At 36.6% G+C, this 22,417-nt stretch overlaps 1 protein-coding gene across 1 annotated transcript in view; it reads right to left on the bottom strand.

Annotated features, from left to right (window-relative positions):
- The window catches only part of Ctnna3 (catenin alpha 3), a 1,153,843-nt gene extending 1,132,845 nt beyond the window's left edge, over positions 1-20,998 (bottom strand). The window contains exon 1 of the mRNA XM_051186834.1: positions 20,822-20,998. Coding sequence (XP_051042791.1) covers positions 20,822-20,863 — 42 coding nt within the window. The 5' untranslated portion in view covers positions 20,864-20,998. The remainder of the gene's footprint in view (positions 1-20,821) is intronic.
- Positions 20,999-22,417: the final 1,419 nt, after the last annotated feature.

The raw sequence follows: 22,417 nt of genomic DNA, 5'->3' as shown, positions 1-22,417 counted from the left end.
ACTTGTAGAAAACTGCAGATAGATCCATATCTATCACCATGCTCAAAACTTAAGTCCAAATGGATCAAAGACCTCAAAATAAATCTAGCCACACTAAACCACTTAGAAGAAAAAGTGAGAGGTACCCTTGAACGAATTGGTACAGGAGCACGCTTCCTGAACATAACACCAGTAGCACAGACACTGAGATTGACAATAAATGGGACCTCCTGAAACTGAAAAGCTTCTATAAGGCAAAGGAGACAGTCAACAAGACAAAATTGTAGTCCACTGAATGGGAAAAGATATTCACCAACCACACATCTGACAAAGGGCTAATTTCCAAAACATACATAGAACTCAAGAAGCTAATTACCAAAACACCAAGTAATCCAATCAAACAAAAAATGGGGTATAAAACTAAATAGAGAATTCTTAATAGAGGAATCTAAAGTGGAATCTAAATAAAGGAATCTAAAGTGGCTAAAATACACTTAAGAAAGTGTTCAACATCCTTAGCCATCAGGGAAATGCAAATCAAAACAACTCTGAGATACCTAAACAACTCTTGTTTAGGCATTGTGTTTATATAGCTCATTTAAAAATATAATATATAATTTAGTACAGATTTTAGATAGTTACCTATAATAGTCAAAACTTAGAGTTAAGTTAGTTAGGTTTTCAAAATGTATTTGTGATGTATTTGAGATGGATATACATTCTTTAAACCTTTCAAAGACCTACAGCATATGGCATTTAAAATGATTTAGGGTTTTTCTTCACAGTGAGACATAACTGCTCCAGCAACACCATCTTCATCAAAAAGAAAGATGGACATCAAAGAAACTCGTTATGGAGTTTACTCCCAATATGGAAAAACTAGCTATTTAGGCAAGATACTGCTCTTGTCTTGACTGTTTGACTTTATGCTATATAAATTGGACATGCAAGACCCACAGAAAAGTGACTGCTGATACAAGATGGACATTGCTACAGGGTTCCTGCTTCATGGAAGAGTCTGACAGACAGTCTACAAGACACAGAAAAAAGTGACTGACAAACTGCCAATACAAGAAGACAGTTTAAAGTTTCCAACTTTGCTGAGGAGTCTGCCAGACACACTATGGCTTATAGGCTAAAGATTGAACATTACAGAAGAACTTCATATGACTGTCCAGGCAGTGAGTTGTCTCTGTCATTTCTAGTGTTTATATATTATCCTTCTGTGGTCTTTAAAGGAGTTGAAGACAGATAGTTAGGGTTATAGTTTTCCTTAGTTAGGATTAACGATAAGTTACATATAGGACTTTATGCTCACAAAGATAGGATAGACAATAGAATATTTTCTTTAAATCTTGCTAAATGTTAATAGACTAAATATTGTTAACTGTGGTTCTTATTTGATAACTGTTTTGTTATGTATTTTGTTTTGTTAATGTTAAAACCCTTCTTTTTATTTTAGACAGAAAAGAGATGATGGGAGATGTCATTCTGTAAATATGTTTCTCTTATTGGTTAATGAATAAAACCCTGTTGGCCAATAGGAAAGCAATTTAGGTGGGCTAGGAGGCAAGGGGTTTTCAGGAGGAGGTAGGAAGGAGAGTCAAAATGTAGGACTGAGAGAGCAGAACACCAGGTCCTCTCCCTGGTAAGATGAGACCATGTGGAAATATTTAGGTTAATAGAAATTGGCCAACAGCTTTATATCTAATACAATGTCTCTAAGTGTGATTTGGGGCTGACGTGACAATGGGACCAGCCAGGCCAGTGGGAAAACATGCTCATAACAAGCCATTATAGGTTTAAAGAGAAATCTGGTACTAGGGAAATATTCAGAGATCTACAAGGATGATCCCAACTAACAATCTAAGCAATAGTGGAGAGGCTACCTTAAATGCCCTTCCCTGATAATGAGATTGATGGCTATCTTATATGCCATACTAGAGCCTTCATCTAATAACTGATGGAAACAGAAGCAGACACCTAGCCAAACTCCTGGGATCCAGTTGCAAAATAATCAAGTCCAGGCTGGAGAAATCCACAGAAACTGCTGACCTGAACAGCTGGGAAACCAGCATAGGAATAACCCAGAGCCCCTGAATATGGGCGTTAATTAGGAGGACTAGACAGCCTATGGGGCCTCTGGTAATGGATCAGTATTTACCCCTGGTATAGGAATGGATTTTGGGAACCTATTACACATAGAGGGATACTCTCTTAACCTAAACACATGGGGGAGAGCCTTGGCCCTGCTCCAAATGATATGACAGACTTTGAAGACTCCCCTTAGAAGGAATCAACCTCCCTGGAGAGCAGAAAGGGGATGGGATGGGGGTTGTATCAGCAGTCACTTTTCTGTGGGATGGGGATTGTTGGGGGTAAGTAGGGGAGGGTGATGGAACTGGGAATGACATGGAAAACAAGCTTGTTTCAAATTTAAATTTTAAAATGTATCAAAAAATAATTCATCATTCGAATTGGTTCAATAAATCTCTGAATGGCCAGATTCCAGGCAGAAAGTATAACTGGGGTGACCGAACTATGGATGATGGGAAGAAGGGAGGAGTCAGGATCACCAATCAGACATAAAGAAGAGCAGGAAGTAACTGTTCCATGCTAATATAGGTACCGCCATGTAGCAAAGCATAAATAGAAATATTGGTTAATTTAAGTGTAAGAGATAGCCAGTACTAAGCCTGAGCAATTGGCCAAACATTTCTAATTAATATAAACCAATATGTGATAATTTGGGAAGTAGCTGACAGGAATTTAGGAATAGGTGGACAAGAAACAAGGCTCCATTTATACACACCTTTTTTTTTTCAAAAATTTAAATGCATTCAGAATTTCAAGGCAGTAACATCAAATAAACAACACCCAAGACACCTTCTGGTAATTGGACCCTATGTAACTTTCACATCATGAATGAAGCTCCAATTTTTTTTAAAAAGAAAACATGAGAAATGTGTACCCACACATTGAACACACACATACACACACACACACACACACACACACACACACACACACAGAAAAACACATTTTATTGCATAGTGATACTGTTTGATAAACTACTGGTGATATTTTCTTCACAACTGATACTTTTATCAAACAGTTTCTCTTTAGAATTTAAAGACACTATACTCAGAAAGCAAACTTTGAAGTTCCACCCATACTATGGCATAAAACTTAATAAGGTTCAAAATATAATTGCCTACCAATGCTGTTGACTTTTTCTTTAGCTATTTAAATGCACAAGTGGCATTTAAAAGTGATATATCTATGGCTAGACTTAAGAATCCCAAAATCTACAACTTAGTCATGAACACCTGCCTCTAACAAAAATCTTGGGTTCTAAACTCCAAAAGTAATTTGATCACTATGTAATAAGTGAGTATAACATTTTATTCACCATCTGTAGAAACAACGTCTGGTGCTATTATCCTTCAAATGACCAAGATTTTATCAAACACTGTGATTTTATCAAACACTATGTCCTCAAGCAAAAATCTCCAAAAGTCAATGTTCTTCCTACATTGAAGAGAGTGAAAAATAGATTCCTCCAAAGCCAAGCTGGAACTTGCATGATTGAACACCACCAAAAATTTGGATTTGGAAGGGGGTATTGAGATAGAGTCTTTTATATAACCCTGGCCATCCTAGAACTCCCTATGTGGGCCAGACCAGCCTCAAACTCAGAGATCCACCTTTCTTTACCTCTCAAGTGCTGGGATTACTGGTGTGCACTAACATGTCTGACACTTTTTAATATAAGAAATGGGATTGTGGCTTGTGTGTTTGGTTCTCCTTGGTTTCAGCTTATCCTCTGAACATTTCTCCAACAATCAATCCATTCCAAACAAAATGACTTATGCAGGAGAAAGGCCATGCTAGAATTTTAAAGTTTTCTAGACAGCAGAAATAGATGACAGCAGTTATAATTATCTGTACATGCTACAAAAATTAGGGTCAGAGCTTAGACCTTAGCCCTAAAAAGATAGCTCAGCCACTGCCCCTCAATAAGACAACTATAGAAAAAACTAATAGTTTAAATCAGAGAAAGACTCCATGTGGCCATACTGGTAAGAGAGATGAAGAGACCTAGGAACCATCCCCAAGTCTATTTTCTGGTACTGACACGAGGTTTGGGTTGAAACAGAGAAGATGACATATATGTAACTAAACAGTCTTGGTCAAGGATAGCTCCACCCATCATCAGCTCTGCTTCAGTCTCTCCCATCAAGTGGTATGACAAATGGTCAGAACAATTTCCAGGAGACAAGCTCCCCCTTTAGCTGGCATCAGGCTTTAGCTTTTTCTAGCTTGAGCCTCCAAAGAAACTTTCAGTTTCTTAGAGACCACTGTTTAGAGAGAAGGACCACCCTTTATGATACCATCATTACTGCTAGGACAGGGCAGCTACAGACAGGATATCACAGTCACATGGCAAACGTTAACCTTCCAAAGGAATCATGATAATCTGACTATGATATAAAAAAGAGATATGAATGAGAATTCCTGGAAAGATGCTGTGACTACAAAGGCTAATTAACTGATGAGAAATTCAGTGGTATAGAGAGACTGGAATGTTGCAAGTCCAGAGTGAAACCATCTTGGTCATCCTTATCCTTAATAGCCATTGATCAACCTCCTTTCTGTGTGACCTAGCATCTTTGTGACTATTGGTTAACCCTTCAGAATGTGCAAACAAGACCCCAATTTCTACCAACCAAAAGGCTAAGAATACCATAAGACATCATCTGAGGTGAAACAGCTAAACATTTCCCCACCTTTCCACAACCTAGTGTTTCTATGAATAGATTAAAATGTCTCTTGGTTTGTAGTTTTCTTGTTCTGTTCCTATAAAAGTTTCATGAAACTGTCACCATATTGAAATGTGAGATGTGGAGTGACCTGAATCCCTGTTCCTAGGCCAGGGTCACTCATATTTTGCTCCAGAATAAACTATTCTGCTTCAAGGTAAGAGTTATGGTTTTATATCTCTGGGAAAGGGGCACATGGGACATTTACTAAAAACTAGAAAGCCTCTTATTCTTAGTATCCTTTTGTTTATAGTAATCCTAATTATTTCCTAAATCACAGTGAGTAATTATGGAAATGGTAAATTGCTTAATTTAGTTTACATAACATACATATATGTATATACATATATGATGTCAGATGATCTCCTTCATAAAACAAACTAAAAATGCATTCATATACATGTGGATGACCAGATGGTAAAAAAGCATTTTCTTTGTTTTATATCATCTACTATCTCTTTACCTCCCTGTTCTGTTAGTTGTGTGACATCATGATTCTTTTATGAACATTTTCTCCTGATATTTAATCTTACATGGCTTGCTTCTTCCCTCATCCCCTTTGGAGTGTTCAACAGTTACCAGTCCTTTCCATTTTCAGCGGTGTTTGTCATGGTCCCCATTATTTGGAATATTACCAAACTTTCTTGATTCTTTTGCCTCCTCCATTCTTGTGAAACAATATTCACAGCATACCTGTTTAATCTTTCCACATCTCTTTGATTTTGCTATGGCCCTAATCAAATAGTCTTTATTAATAAAACTCAAATTAGTTAGTCTGCCATTCGGTATGGTTCCAAAATGTGGTTTCCAAACTTGGTTAGCACCTGGCCTCCTACTGTGGCTAACTGTCATATAATGTTAATGGAAGTAATCTGCAAATGTAACTTCATTATTGCTGGAAAAGAGAAATTTAGTCTCTCTCTGATAGAGGAAAATATAAACTTAGAAATTTGATTTCCTTATGAAGAAAACAGGCTTTTGTTAGAAGAAAATTGTAAAGCTAATTTCTTACCTCAAAGTACTTGTCTACAGATACCTCTGAAATATCTTAGTCACTGAGAATAGAAAAGCTAAATGCGTAAGCTCCTGAACCAGAGGAGACTGATGTACTGACTCATGAAGCCAGTATGATGACAGCATCCAGAAATTCTGATTGTCCTGTTCTGCTGTTTGTCCTTAATGGTGCATTCTTGTGTGAAGAGTTTCTACTAGCCAAGGACTGAATAATCTTACTTAGTCCTTATTTTTACCTACCCAAGTTATAAGTGACTATGTTTTAAAGGCATTAGAGTTTATATAACCCCTTTTACATAACTATGGAAAGTAATTAAATATTCTATCCAAATTTTCCCATCAATTAGGACCTTCCTTGGTTCCCTTCCATGAAATCTTCCCTGATGGTTCCTTGCTATAGGAGAGTCTTAGAATGTGGATTCATCAGGCAGGCTCCATTCTAGATCCTTTATACCCACACTTGCTTAGGAAAGACTCTCTGGGATAATATGTGAAGAACAGTTTGTTTCTTTATAGAAGAAAAGGTAAGGTAAGGGCAAATACACACACAGAGATGGGGGGAGGGAGGATGGGGGGAGGGAGAGAGAAGAATTTCTCTAGGGCAAAAAAGGAAAAAGCCAGTCCCCAAAGGTAGCACCATTCTCTTTCTAGCCTTGATTTTAGAAAACTTGCCATTGTAATTGTTTCTCTGTTCTTGGAAATGTATGTAAATCTATTTTAAGTCCACCCAAGCTTTTCAACCCTGAAATGTCTTCCTCAATGATCCTAGAGCCAACTCTTTGAAATGTAACTATCTAAGAAGGTAATGTCCCCATCTTCCAGATACAATGGGAAGATCGGAGCCTAACTCCTTTAGGTATCTGGATCCAGATTACAAACTTACTAATCATACAGATATAGAGTGTTGTTTTCCTTTGAACAAAAGCAAAAAGCAGATGTCAATGGTGTTGCTAATCACTAGGTGATTTAAAATAAACTATGCTCACAAAATATGCTGCCAAGGCCTCTTATTTGAGACATGGTTCTCTAATCAGACCTGCTTATTTGCATGATTAATTTGCATAGCTCCTGTTTGCATGGCAGAGACTGTACAACTGGAAATCACATGCACAGAACTCATGCTAACCTTCCAGAAGTGTTCACTACTGTATGCACAATGTGATTTCATGTGGTGTCAATTGCATGCAAGTACTTGCATGTGAAAGCACTTATAAATACATCCTCGGTCCATTAGCCTGCTATTTTAGGCAGTACACTGAGCATAAACTCAATTCCTAGGGTAAGATACTATTTACCATACAGAACAAAATGGAAACAAAACAGATATCTAATCAGTATTGATGATGAACAGAATGCAACAAAACTCATGAAACAAACCCTTCATGAGAATTTGTTTGGAGGTTATTTCTTTTTTTCTTTTTTTTCTTTTTTTTCTGTTCTCTCCAAGAACTTATTTTGAAAATCTACCATTTTATTTTTCTTAAGCTTAGGAGGGTAAATATAATTAGTATTTTTCCCAGTAGCCAATAAGAGGTTTATCTAAGTTTGATGGCAACTTCATATCTCACAATACTACATATAACATGTGCATAGTATTCCCAAGCAGCCAGGAACAAACAATGCCTGCTAGCTATGACTATGCATATATTTTACTTACAAGGCACTTAATCCTTTCCATTTTTAATCAAGATAAAGGAAATCTTGTCCATCCTTACTGGTAAGTATTTATTACAAGTATTTAAAATCTCTCCAGATTCATAAATACCAGCAATTCATTATCTTTTCAACAAATGTACTATAAACAATTATTAGGTACTCAGTACTGTGCTAGGCATAATATGAACATAAATATGAATAAAATACCAATCCTCCATTTGTATAACTCATCACCTACAAGGGAAAGGTACTGTATACACAAGTGAATGTATCAACTCAAGATAATGGTCCATCATTTGTCTCACAGGCTATTATTTGGAAAGAGCAACTGGTGAGGGGGATCATGAGAAATTAGTCCAGATTATTAACTCCTAATTCTTATTCATTTGACCTCCTGTAAGTTATCCACCTTGGTAGGGGAGTAGCTGGCTTCTCCAAGAAGTGTGTGCTTTCTTTTCAATGGACTGTACAGAGCAATCTGAATCTAACAAAATGGGCAGACAAATCTGAGTACTACAAATGTAAATCCCAAGTACCCAGCACAGTACCTCACATGTTGCTTCATCTATGCTCAGACTTACCCTGCTTTATGGCATTTTAGCAAATATCAAGTACGCTGTTTATAAAGAGGCTGTATTAATAGAACACAATAATAAAAATACTGCATAAGGTATCAATCTGGCTTTAGAAAAGGAATGTGCTCAGAAGCTTTAAGCCTTTCCAATTGCCTCAACTTCTAGATTTCAAACTAACCCTTTGATTCCTCCTCTTACAGCTTACCATAAGTTTACCATTAAGTTTAATGGAACTTTCCAGTTCCATTAAAAGTATGTGTCTGCACATAAAGGTAAAAATACGGTGTGAACTCCCCCTTTTTTTGGCAAAGTTTTATGTTCTGTTATATTATTTATGCTAAATACATCAACACTTTATTCATTTTTGTCCCTTACAGTCTCATTTCTAATCTTAAGGAAAATAATTTAAATTTAAGATTAACCTTTACCATAGAATTTTATTGAAATCCTTCATCAATTTAAGAAAATTAACCTCTGCCTGTGCTTTCTAGATGGTTTTATTTTATTGAGGTCTTCGGATGTTCTCTTCATCTATGAGATAATGTATTTCTCTCTGTTAATTGCTTAGTGTGCTGAATCATGTCAGTAGATATTCTAAGGATGAACTGGAATCACCTTTGTGAAATGACTGTCACAATACATCTTTTAAATAATAATGGGTATATCACTCAAATCTGCTTAGGGTTTTGTATTTTATTTCCAGTACCAGCATAATATGCAAATGTCCCTCCTTATGTGATCAACACAGTGTTAATTGGTACTGGCTTTTCCAACTTCACATGGTGAACATGAGAGCTTTCTCCTTAGCCATGGAAATAGACTTACATAAGGGTGGTGTACTGCAAAGGTACCTGCAGGACACTTTGCTTTGAGTAAAAACTGATTTTAATTAATACTTTCACATCAAGCATCTATGAGTAACTTCTGTTTTTCCATTTCATCTAATTTCATTTTTATTAGCAGAGATTATATTTTCAGCCTGCCTTCCTCCCTGCCATAAGCATCATAGGTGATACATCTCCCTCTAAGTATATCCCTTGAGTCTGTGTTATATTTTCAGTATTTCTCCACTTAGGTTTTTGTTGTTGCTGTTGTTGTTGCTGCTGTTTTGTTTTGTTTTGTTTTCAAATATAACAGCTCATGAGCCAGAAGATATATAGATGTTGTTTTTCAAAAAGGATCTAAATATGAGATAATTTCACTAATCCCCACAATACCTTCCTAAAATGCCTGTAAAATATGAGTTCTTTGAAAGTCATCCACTTAGCAACAACTCATTTTTTATTATTCCAATTTTTATTCCATTTATTATTATTTCAATGCATCATTGAAAAGAGTGTGTTACAACTTGGTGAGGGTTAATCTTGACTGTCAACTGGATTGAACAGAGAACACCTGACCAGTTAGTGGATAATGCCTCTGAGCATGTCTGAGATGGCGCCTCAAGAAAGGACCATGTCCCAGGTCTCTGATCTATCAAATGCATAGATTCATAATGTATGGCAGCACTGGGGTGGGGTAGAAGGGGACTACTGGAGACATGTCTTTGTGGATTATCTCTTGCCCTGAACTGCCTACTCTGCCTGCCGACTGCCATGATGGAAACTGCTCTGTTCCAGTACACTCCTGCCATGGCAGTCTGAAATACCTGAAACATAAGCCAAAATAAATATTTTCTCAAGTTGTTTCCATGAAGTATTGGGTTGTAATGATAAAATGGAACTGTGATAGGAAATGTTATTCTGTAAATATGTTTCTCTTAGTGGTTAATGAATAAAGCCCTGTTGGCCAATAGGAAAGCAAGATAGGCCAGACTAGGAGACAAAGAGGATTCTGGGAGATGTACTAGGAGATTCAAGATGTAGGGACTTCAGAGGAAGAAGTCCAGACTCTCTCTCCAGTAAGATAAGACCACGTGGAAATACTTAAATTAATAGAAATGTGTTAATATTTAAGATGGAGCTAGCCAATAAGAAACACTAGTAACAGGCCAACAGCTTTATGTCTAATATAGCATCTCTGTGTTATTTGGGGCTGACTCAGCTGTGGGACCAGGCTGGCAGGAAAACTGCTCGTGACAAAATGGCACCTACAAAATGGGGCCAAAAACTTTCACTGAAATTTTGACAAAAGCTTAAAAAGGGGTTTTAGAAACAAAAGAATAGAGACAAGCAAGGCTTCTTAGTAACAGCATTTTTCTCAGTGGGACTCTGTTTTACTAGAGACAAACAGAAATTTGTGCAGCTCCTTTAAGGGAGGTTTCCTGACTCAACATAAAGACAGATTCAGATAAAGAAAAACCTCTAAAGGTTTACAATGTGTTTTAAAATATACATAGGCTTTGGAAAGAAAAAGAAACCAGATAAAGTGGTTTAAAAGAAAATAGAAAGAATAGTTGGGTGTGGTGGCACATGCCTTTAATTCCAGGACTTGGGAGACAGAGGCAAGCAGATCTCTGTGATTTCAAAGTGAACCCAGTATACAGAGCAAATTCTAGGGCATCCAAAGGTACACAAAGAAAACATGTCTCAAAAAATGAAAAATTATAAGTAGAAGAAATAGAGTAATAAAAAAGCAATAATAAAGTAATAAAAAATAATAAAAAAGATGGAAAGCACAGAAAGAGTCCAGATACTGTATGCTATTGTGTTGTCTTTGAGTGTTTGACTTCTGAGGAAATAGCAACAACTGCTAAAAGAAATGCTACTGAATTAATCCAATTTAAATATTTTAAAAACGCTTTGACTTCAAAATTTAAGTCTAAGGACAGGTTACTGGGAAAAAGAATTTCTAGTTTTGTTTCCACAGAAAATGAAAAGTTGTGGCTTCCTTCCAGACTAACATGGTTTGATCAAGCAAGAACCCCCTCAAACAGTGTCCCAGGTGATCCAACATTCAAAACAGCTGAGACAAGGCAGACTTGAAGACCACTACAGCCAGGATTTCTGTATCTTCTTAGGGTCCCCAAGACAACACCCTCTACCAGCAGGAAGCAATTTGGAAAGAATGACACCAAATTCTCAAATATTGTATATAAATGTTTGTTTTCATTTAAATGGGGTTGGTTATAAATGGTTAATGACCACAACCAATCTCTTTTTAAAGGTAAAAAGAGGATTACGGTATAGAAATGAATACTTTGTTTTGATATGGATTTTCATTTATTGATATAAATTTAAAGACAATTTTGTGATATGTATATTTCTCCTCTTGTTTAAGTATTGTGTTTATATAGCTCATTTAAAAATGTAATGTATAATTTAGTACAGATTATAGAAAGTTACCTATAATAGTCAACACTAGCCAAAACTTATAGTGATAGTTAGGTTTTCTAGATATACAAAGATGTATTTGAGATAGATAGGCATTCTTCTAACCTTTCAAAGACCTACAGAATATGACATTTAAAATGGTTTAGGGTTTTTCTCGACAGTGAGATACAACTGCTTCTGGCAACAACACCTGTGTCAGAAATAAAACTCATTATGGAGATTACTCCCAATATGGAAAAACTAGTCATTTGGGCAAAATAACTGCTCTTGTCTGGACTGACTTTATGCTGTAAACCCACAGAAAAGTGACTGTTGAAACAAAATGAACATTGCTGTAGGGTTTCTATTTTGTGGAAGAGTCTGCCAGACATTCTACATGACATAGAGAAAAGTGACTAACAAACTGCCAACACAGGTGGACAGTTTAAAGTTTCCAACTTTGCTGAGGAGTCTGCAAGACACACTATGGCCTATAGACTGAAGATAAAACATTACAGAAGAACTTCAGGTGACTGATCAGGTAGTGAGATATATCTGTCATTTCTAGAGTTTATATATTATCCTTCTGTGGTCTTTAAAGGAGTTGAGACAGTTAGAGTTATAGTTTTCCTTAGTTAGGATTAACGATAAGTTACATATAAGACTTTAGGCCCACAAAGATAGGACAGATGATAAAATATTTTCTTTAATTATTGATAATGTTAATGAACTAAATAGTTAACTATAGTTCTTATTTGATAATTGTTTTGTTATATATTTTGCTATGTTAAGCAAAGATAGGACAGATGATAAAATATTTTCTTTAATTATTAATAATGTTAATGAACTAAATAGTTAACTATAGTTCTTATTTGATAACTGTTTTGTTATATATTTTGCTATGTTAAAGTTAAAACCCTTCGTTTTATTTAGACAGAAAAGAGATGATGGGAGATATCATTCTGTAAATATGTTTCTCTTATTGGTGAATAAATAAAGCCCTGTTGGCCAATAGGAAAGCAAGATAGGTGGGTCTAGGAGACACAGAGGATTCTGGGAGATATAGTAGGAGAGTAAAGATGCAGGGACTTCAGTGGAAGAAGTCCGGACTCTCTCTTCATGGAAATACTTAGATTGACAGAAATTAGTTAATATTTAATACAGAGCTAGCCAATAAGAAATGCTAGTAACAGGCCAACAGCTTTATATCTAATACAGCATCTCTATGTGTTATTTGGGGCTGATGCAGCTGTGGGACCAAGCTGGTAAGAAAAATGCTCATAACAGAACTGATTAAATTACCAATTTACTTTTACAGATATTGGCATAGCTGTGCCAGCTTTATTTAGCTATGTTACCAAATAAATCTTTTATTGTTGTTTGTGGCAGGGATCCACTATGTTAGGCTGGGCTTGGTTCAAATGTGGCTTTTTCCTGCCTCAGATTCCCAAGGGTTGAAATTATAGGCATATATCACCATATTCAGGTTTAAAAATAATTCTTTCTTCTTTAGCTTCACTATAATCTGTGGAAATGTACATTTATTAATGTATTTGGTGTGTGTAATATGCATTAGTTAGGGATACTGGTACCTTCTGTAAGTTTTAGAACAGTAGTTCTCAATCTGTAGGTCTTGACCACTTTGAGGGGGTCACATATCAGATTATTTACATTATGATTTGTAACAGTAGCAAAATTATAATTATGAAGTAGCAGCAAAAATAATTTTATAGTTGGGGGACATCACAACATGAAATTGTATTAGAGAGTCACAGCATTGGTAAGGTTGAGAACCACTGATCCTGAAGATCCTTTGTTACTTTCTTTCTTCTGGACTTCATATTAAAATACTTTTAACCTGTTGTACCATCTTGTATATTGACCTTTTTTCCAAAATATTTTTTTTGTTTCTGTATCTGTGGAAAATTCTAGGCAGCATTTTCAAATACGGTTCAGAAATACTAATCCTTTAATCATGTTTTGCCTAATCAACTGATAATTATAATTACATTTTTCATTTTATGTAATACTGCCTGCTCAATTTTTTAATTCTTTTGTTCCTTCAACACATTTATGGTTGTAATAAATAAATGGGAGAATCATGGATATTTCATACAACTAATTTATATTCAGTATCTTGTGATTTCTATGTCTGCAATGAAAAGGGCTTTCTCTGCAGTCTGTTCCTTTTGTCAGAGTCAATCACAATGGCTTACTTTATTTGTGTGTTATGAGAACTTATCTTCTTTGGAGATGTATTAGAATTTTTTGAAGACTGGGCATAAAGTTCAGTATGATTCTGAGTTTGCTTCTCCCAGGTCCCTTGAGGTTTTGCCGAGATAGGACAACTTTAAATTAGATTTTCTGCTGAGCTTTAAGAGGCTACACAGATAATATAAATTCTGACCCAGTCCACATGAGACGAGCATTCTGGTTAGAAAATTTCCAGGTGCATTCTGTTCTTTGGAGACTTGGGGGTTGGGTGTGTGGGCGTGATCTTCGTGCTACCCGGAGCAAGACTAAGCTAGTCAAGTTCTCTGACTAATGCCTGCCATCAGGCAGTGTTTTCCTCATTTATCCAGCAAGATGATCAAACCTTAAGGATCACCAGCTTCTTATAAACATATCTCTCTCTCTCTCTCAGTTAGGGTTTCTATTGCTGTGATGACCAAATGATAGGTTGAGGAAGAAAGATTGTACTTGGCTTATACTTCAGCATTGCTGTTCACCATTGTAGGAAGTCAGGGCAGGAACTCAAACCAGGCAGAATCCAGGAGGCAGGAGCTGATGCAGAGGCCAAGGAGGGTACTGCTTACTGGCTTGCTTCCCAAGGCCCAACCAGCCTGCTTTCTTTTGAAACCCAGGACCAACAGCCCAGGGATGGCTCCTCCCACCATGGGCTGAGCCCCAGGCCCCATTCATCACTAAGTAAGAAAATGCCTTACAGCTGGATGTCATGAAGGTATTTCTCCAACTGCAGTGCCTTCCTCTGATGACTCTAGCTAGTTGACACACAAAACCAGCCAGTACAGTCTCCTATGTTGTCTTCCAACTAGCAGAAGGAAGTTTTGTCTTTATCCCTAGGCTGGTCTTTCAAAGTTCAAACCCTGGGCTTTCATTGCAAATAAATTGCTACACATTCCACCACAAGTATGTTGCTGGATTGGTGTGAATTTAACATTTCTTTAGATATGTCCTTTAAAAGGATCCCTTAACTTGTGGACTATGTATTTTAAAATATTTTATCCATCACTTTAATTACTTTTATTTAACTTTATTTCTGGAAACAAAAAAACATTTTTAAAATAGTAATTATATAAAGTAATTCTAGATAAATGAGTGACAGCCAATTTCTTCCTAAATTCCTAAGTGCATATCTAATTGACAGAGGTCTGGCTTTTCATTTAAGTGAAAACATAAGACAGTAAGAACTGTGTTCACCCAAAATTACTATTTATAATAAAAGGCAGGACATCTTGGAAGTCTCAGAGAAGCTAGATGAAAGATATGTAGCTCCTTGGAGAAAGGAACATAGACATACTTTTCTCTTTGTGTTGCATTACTACAGAAAGATTCTGACCAAAGCACCAATTCAATTTATTTTCTCAGTTTCCTCACTATAAATTCATGGCCCAATTCAAAGCTAAATCCCTTATTAAGTATATCCAGTTCCAGTTGGAGAAAAAAGAGAAATTAGAATAAGAGAGAAATGGCATTCACTGTATTTATTATTTCACTAATTGTCACTTAGCACTGCTATGTGTAATTGTTCTAAGCACCTGAAGCTATAACTAAATAAAGTCACATAATGGAACATGAAAGCTTTAGTGAGATTGGGGATGGAATGAATAGGCAGAAGGAATATAAGCGGTAAATAACACAAAATACTTTGAAAGCCATACAAAAACCTACCTCTATGGAAGTTTCCTAAAATATATATAGTACATATGTTAAGGAAGTTTTGCTATCTTATAATGGATGGGCAATGTCTCTCCCAGCCAACATAGGCTATTAAAAAATTACTATATATGAGATATCTCTTTACTGGTTGATGGTTAGTGGAGTCCCATAGAACATCCCAAAAAAAATTATAGGTTATTTCTATTGCTTCTTGTTATTGTTCAGAACCTGATGATAGGACCTTATTGCAAAAAAAAAAAAAAAAAAAAAAACAAAAAAAAAAAACCTTATTGCTGAGGATACTGTATACTTGAATCATAGAACAGAGAAATCAAGCTGGTACCAATTTGGAAGCTTTTTGCCTGCTGGTTAGCTTTCTTTCAAGGTTCATGCAAAGGAGAAAAGTAATCAATAGTCTTACCAAGCATGAACTCCACAAACTACAATAGCAATGGATCTGGAAAGATATGCTCACTGATACAATGGTGGCACAAATATTATGGGCATAACCAACCACTATTCCACTATGGATTTGATTTAAGGACCATTCCACATGATGCCATTAACTGCCCTCACCCCCCAAAAATATCTATAACTAGATAGTCATACACCCTAGGGAAGAATCTAATAATAATATTCTACAAAATGGACATAGTAATAAACTTCCCCCATGTTCTTATTATACCCATAGATTACTGCATCTTTCAAATTCATCGAAGAAGCTTCTCTTGCAATAAAGGGTAATTAATACAGAGAGCTGCAACTGGTCAACATGCCCAAAACAAGAAACCATTCTTACTTCTAAATGGGACACCTTTATTCCATTCCCTCTGTCCCCAAAGCTCAGGGACATTGTGGAAGAGGAGGCACAGAGATTGTAAGAGCCAATGGATGTCTGCAACAAAACACCGTCTGGTATACATGATTGGCACACCACACACATGATCTCACAGCAGCTGTGATTGCTTACACAAGATCAAGCCAGCCAAAATCCAAGCATGAATAGGGCTATTGTCAGTTGATGGCCACTGGAAGATGGAATGTTATTTCCTACAGAGATGTGGTGTCTCAGAAGTTACCCATGCTCTGCTACACCTCTATGTACACCCAGGTATATAGAGGAAGAACTATGGGACTTGGCGGCTTTAAAAACAGAGCACATGAAATTGGAAAGGAAATGTGGTCCAGGGAACAGGGCATTAATTAGAGGTTAAAGAATGGAAATAGATTTGTTCAATACACATTATATTCATATACAAAATTATCAATAAGAACTGTAAAATGACATAAATGAATATATAAGGAAAGAATATAGCATCTCTTAAAAAATAAATACACATAAATCCTTCATTATCATCACCTTAAAAAACAGATGCAATAACTTCTGGTATAATGGTTGCTTTTTCCTTCTACACAAGGGAAATATATGTTTATGGACTTCAAGTTTTCAATGCAATTTTCACAAGCAAAGTTTCTTGCTTAATGGCATTTTCAAAATTCTATTCATCTACAAGGTGACACTTTTCAACTCTCAGTCACAAATGCAGAGCAACAGTCTATAATTTACACTAACCTTTCCAATTAATCAATCAATTTAGATTGTACTGTGTTCTAATTCAGCTTCTATCTTCTTCACCAATAAATCCCATGGTCCAGAATAAAAGAGTTATCAGACGTTTTCACATAGTGGCTGTTGAGTAAGTGTTCTGATACATTTTCACACTATAAGCATTTAATGAGTCTGGCTCCCAGCAGGGTATTTACTACATCCATTTATTTCATAGTAGTATATTTGCAGGAGCAAAATAGAGCAAAGGTTATTTCAGATCCTCTACTAATATAGCTTCCTATAAATAATATAAAGTGCAACCATTTAACTCACAAAATTATTGTCAAAAGGTTAAATGTTCAGTAAATTTTGTTTTATCTGGTTCAGACCGCTTTGGCAATTGTTTGTAACTTGGATATATTTTTTTCAGGCATTTTGTTCTAAAGTCCTATCTTTGACTAAAGGTAAATTTCAGTTGTTGACAGAATTTGGTTCTCAAGAAAGTATAGGTCTTGTGCCTGTTCAGAAGTAAGAGGTCTTCTATTCTTGAAAAGACCTTTCTCCAGGCTCTCTCCAACCTCTGCTATTTCTTGTCTATAGCACCTACCTCTAACTGAATTGAGAAACTAAAGATGTCTCAGTGGAAGATCAATTTGGAAAATTTTGGGGATAAATGAGGTCTTTTGTGGGAACATCTCTGGACACAAATCAGTTTAACACTTTGGAAAACTGTACTATACAATTCCATCTGCCCACTCCTCTGGAAAGTTCCACCCTATTACAAGAAGCACTTCCCAAACAGAGACTATTTCTACTTAATGACCCATGGACAGTGTTTAATCCACCAGAAAGACTTGGTTACATTTATAACTTTTCTGATGATTCATATATATTAAGAACCTTAGTATATATTATGCTGAATCTTGAAGAGAACATTAAGTTCTAGCTTGGGAAACTCAGTACAAGTACACCTATAAATTCTTCTTGGAATCAGAAAGGCTATACCCCTACCCACTAGTTTCCTGATCAGCAAATACATACAGCTTAGGTCTCGATTTTTTTTTTTCTGTAAAGCAAATACAAAATTTTCAATGGTGATGCTGAAATAATCGAGCAAATCATTCATGTAAAATGTTTAGCTGGAGGGGCTGGAGAAATGGCTCAGCAGTTAAAAGCATTTGCTGTTCTAACATGAGGACCAGAGTTCAGATCCCAGCACCTACTTAACAAGCCAAGCATCTAACATATACCGGTAACCCCAACTCCAATGGGAGCAGAGACAAGAGGATAAATTATGCTTATTTCAAGTCTAGCTAAGAAAATAAGAGTTCCAGCTTCAGAGACAGCTCCTGCCTCAAAAGAATAGATGAAGAATGTTGGAGAAGGATACCTGATGCTCTCTTCTGGCCTCTATGCATGCATATATACATGTATGCCCCTGCACATCTAAATAAATACATGCTTAAAATTTAAATACATATGACCAAATCTTAAAATGCTTTAGTGATCTAGAACTATTTTAATTTTTATTTTAAAGTTTGATTTAGTTAGAGAAAAACAAAAAAATCCCCATTTTTATTTTAACAAGGGAGCAAAGTAGAGAGTAGAATACAACAGCTTTCTTTTGGATGCCACTATCTGAAAGGAAAATAGACACAAAGAGGGCTAACTACCTTTTCATTGTCTATATAAAATGGTGTGTGTGTGTGTGTGTGTGTGTGTGTGTGTGTGTGTGTGTGTAAATTCAACTGTGAGTATCTTTCTGAAAGCCCACTTCCTAGCTACACTGGATGAGTGATTTTCTATACCCACTGCTACAGCATAGTAAGGCATGCCCACATGGCAGGCCTAGTACTTGTGCAATAAGACCAAGTTATCATGTGTCTACAGTTGTCTACAGTGGGTAAGCTTGCCATCTTCAGAGCTGACCTCTATGAAGAGGTGCGCATCAAAGAAGATGGGTCAAGCTACTGTGTTGTGAGGGAAACCAGGTCCTTGTTCAACATTTTTTTTTTTTGCATTATTCTTTATTTTTGAAGGAAGTCAAGAAACCAGCCCTCCTAAGCAGAAAAGCACACATGGTCTAGGTCATATTATAAACCATGCACAGCCTTGTCATATTCTAGGTCATATTATAAACTACACACAGTCTAATAACATTCTAGGTCACATTAGAAACACAAGTACTGGTGTGGGGTGCCAGCATAGGAAACCCATGAAGTCTTAAAACTCCCCAATCCATGTTGAAGGCCTACAACTCTATTCAGCATCAAAGTTCATTAGTTGAAACAGTCTGGTCTCCAAGGGGTGAAAACAGCAAGAACTGGCAGACAAGAACAGAAATCAAAGACAACAAACAGCTGGTTCACTTGAGAAAGGCAATGACTCCTCAGACCACAACCTCTAAGATAAAATGCCTCTAAGAGCAGGTACGTGACTTATAGACTACATTGGGAAGGCTAACAGTATTATTGAGAATATTAGGTGGCCAGAGTGACAAGGTTAAGGTTTCAAACAAATGTGGATATATTTTAGACAGGACAGTGCTTGGAAGGGGCAAGGACAAGATACACATGACTAGAACTTCCTATTGCTCCCTCATCCAGTTAATGGACATGCATGTGTTTATCTGAGGTCACACCACTTCCAATACTACCTGGTGTAAAATAATTGATCAACTCCCCAAAGCTTTTCAAACTGCAATTGAGTTTCCCATGCATTTTGGTCCCCAAGTTTTATATTTTATTTATTCGGAATCTAACACTTTACTGGTATCTAGCTGCTATCTTCTAATATCTGTGACTTGTCTTAGAAAATAAAATTTTCAATCTTAAAAGACATCAAGATATGCATATAACACATGAGAGGATATTGTGTTCACTACAGAGAGTGAACACTGAATGATTGGAGATGATTAATTTCCATTCTTTTTTTTTTTACCTTATCAGACAGAGTTCCTAAAACCTGCATATAACTAGATATTTTATGTATCTTCACATGGATCTAATAATATACAATAATACAGCTAATAATATTGGATTAGAAATGAAGATGCTGTTTAAAGACACATAAAGGGAAAGCAAGCAATTTTAAACATAAAACAATTACCTAATGAATTTACTATGAAGTTGATAAGAACAATATAGGCATTATATAAGTGTGTTGATTTTTTTAGTTGTTGGTAATACTTAAGTAATTTTAATTATAAATATATGTTTCATTATGGAATATCTGCTTCCAAATAGTCTCCATAATGACATTAAGATTGAATATTTACTATGCATTGCTCTGAACAACCACACCTGTATTATGAATTCATTTAACCTAATAACACTGTGGTGTTATTGAACACTTGCAGCAGAACAACAGAGGTCCATAAATATGATTCCCAAGGTCACAAACATAGCAAGTGTCACAGCTGGAATATAAACCCAGGAATGAAGGCTCTAGAATATTTATCATTAACTACCACACCAAGGAGCTCCCTGTTAGACTAGGATAGCCAGCACTCATTGCCGTCATACTTGAAGTCCTGATAAATCCCTCAACTTGTTCAAAATTGGGTTTCTTACCTTATGACCAGGCTTTGCCCAATTCTGGACAAGCCTAGCTCCACTACACAGATCAACCCTCCTGACTCCAGAGTTCATGATCTTCACCAGGCAGGTGACCTATGTTCAACAACTGAAAGATGTAGAAAGGCCTGTATGTTTCAACCTAGTAAGGCACACCCTGAAAATCAATGCTCTGTAAGTATCAATTGTCAATTGACCTGAACTTTGTAGGTCTGTCTCCCTGGAAGACTTCATCCGGTCTCTTCACTACCTAGACATTAGTTCCTAATAACTCAGATCATGAAATCCACTGTGTTGTTAGAGGACTCAGTGTGCGATATCTTCCCTTTGCTCATGTCCCATCCATCCTTTCTATCATTTTCCAGCTGATTACTACTTACAAAATTGAGCCTTGCTGCGGTTGTCATGACCACATGTGATAGAGTTGGGTGGTACCCATAAGGTATAAGGTGAGATCAGGTTCCTACCGTAACCTCCCGCCTGGTTCCCAGGTTCTCACCTTATTTACATTAAGTCTCTGCTCATGTGGTGCTAACATCATTCCTTTAAGACATGAGTCTCAGTGTGTTAAAGCCTTATAGAGTCCTGGTTACTCAGAGGAAAAACCAGCACAGCCTTCTATAGCCTGGTCCCATTGGCTCTTTACCCTGGGCCATGAACTTCCTCCCCCTGCTGACTCCACCCAGGTTCCTGGCTTCTATGATGTCACAAACACAGGAAGTGGTGTTGAACCTATGTTCTAGATCTCTACCTGCTCCTGATTTAAATGCCTCAAATCTTTGAGGCTACCTCGCCCCTTTGTACTATGATATGCAATTTGGTTATTTATAATAGCAAGTCTGCTCTTTTCCTCCATGCTCTTGCTAAAACATAAGCCCTTGTCATAGGCAGTGGCTAGATCTATTTCCCGACAACACAGAACATTGCTGATAATAAATATTGTACAGTAAATAAATCCTCCACTTTAGAAGCTGATCTATGTAAAATGTAATCTTCACTTGAATCTCAGACAATTCCAATTTAAAGGCTTCTTTAGCAGGGGAATGCTAAGTGTGCTAAGTAGGAAATCTTACTGTTAAATCAATTCACTAGAATACCCAAGAAGGTCACTGAGGCTGACTGGAGCATGATAAAAGTCAGTTCTCCAAACTCCCACATATGAGCCGGAAGTCTGCTTCTGTTTACTTGTACTGAGATGTTAAGTCACATTTTGGCTCTTGCAACTTACCTCTAGCTCATCAAGAGCACCTCCCAGGGTTGCTGCCTGAGGCTCAGAAGGCACTGGCACATTCTGGATGCCTTGGGAAGCATTTGAAATGACATCAAGAGCGTTCTGAATCTCTTCACAGACTGTGTCCTTACTGGCTTTGAGTGAAGCAACGTCGGAATGTTCTAAACAAGCTGAACAAATCGAATGCAAGAGCGGAGAGTTCTCCTTCAAGGTGGCCCGAGCCCCTGCAATTTCATCCCTTTGGCTTGGAGATTTTAAATCCTGAGAAGAAAAATTAAAGGGAAAAAATCTTACTATTGGTCATAGAAGGGAGTTATATTATGTGGATGCTCCCTTGGGGCACATGGGGCACCATAAATCAAAAGATGGCAGCACTAAGCAGTCAGCTGGAATTAATCAAGGGCATCAGGACTCTCTACAGCCCTCAAATTCTGAAGTTCTACAATAGGAAACTGGAGGCAGTTCATCGGTAAAGGTTGCAGTGGTAGAAAGGTGTCACTGGTCAGCCATATATGTTGTAATAGATTTGATTCTTGCTGCTAGGATAAAATACTCATTAAGGCTCCCTGTCCAGGTGAGTCTGGAGCATGTCGATGTAAAATTAAAGCTAATCATCATACCTGTATAAGTCACTAAAAACTCTGACACATTATTAAGTACATTATCAGGCAGCTTGGATTACTATTATTCTGCTAAACTATTTTCCATAGATAGTAATATTTGCTTTTAACTTTTCCTTAAAACAGAGTGAATTAAAAACACTAAATTTTTCACCAACTACTTTTTCTATTTCAGAAATGCCAATAAACCAGTCCTATATTTTTGATATTTATCTAACAAATAGTTGCTAAGCACCTAGCATAT

This window comes from Phodopus roborovskii, unplaced genomic scaffold (assembly GCF_943737965.1).
Source record: "Phodopus roborovskii unplaced genomic scaffold, PHOROB, whole genome shotgun sequence".
Classification (NCBI taxonomy): Eukaryota; Metazoa; Chordata; class Mammalia; order Rodentia; family Cricetidae; genus Phodopus; species Phodopus roborovskii.
The sequence above is the reverse complement of the archived record's forward strand: the minus strand, read 5'-3'. Positions and strand labels throughout refer to the sequence as shown.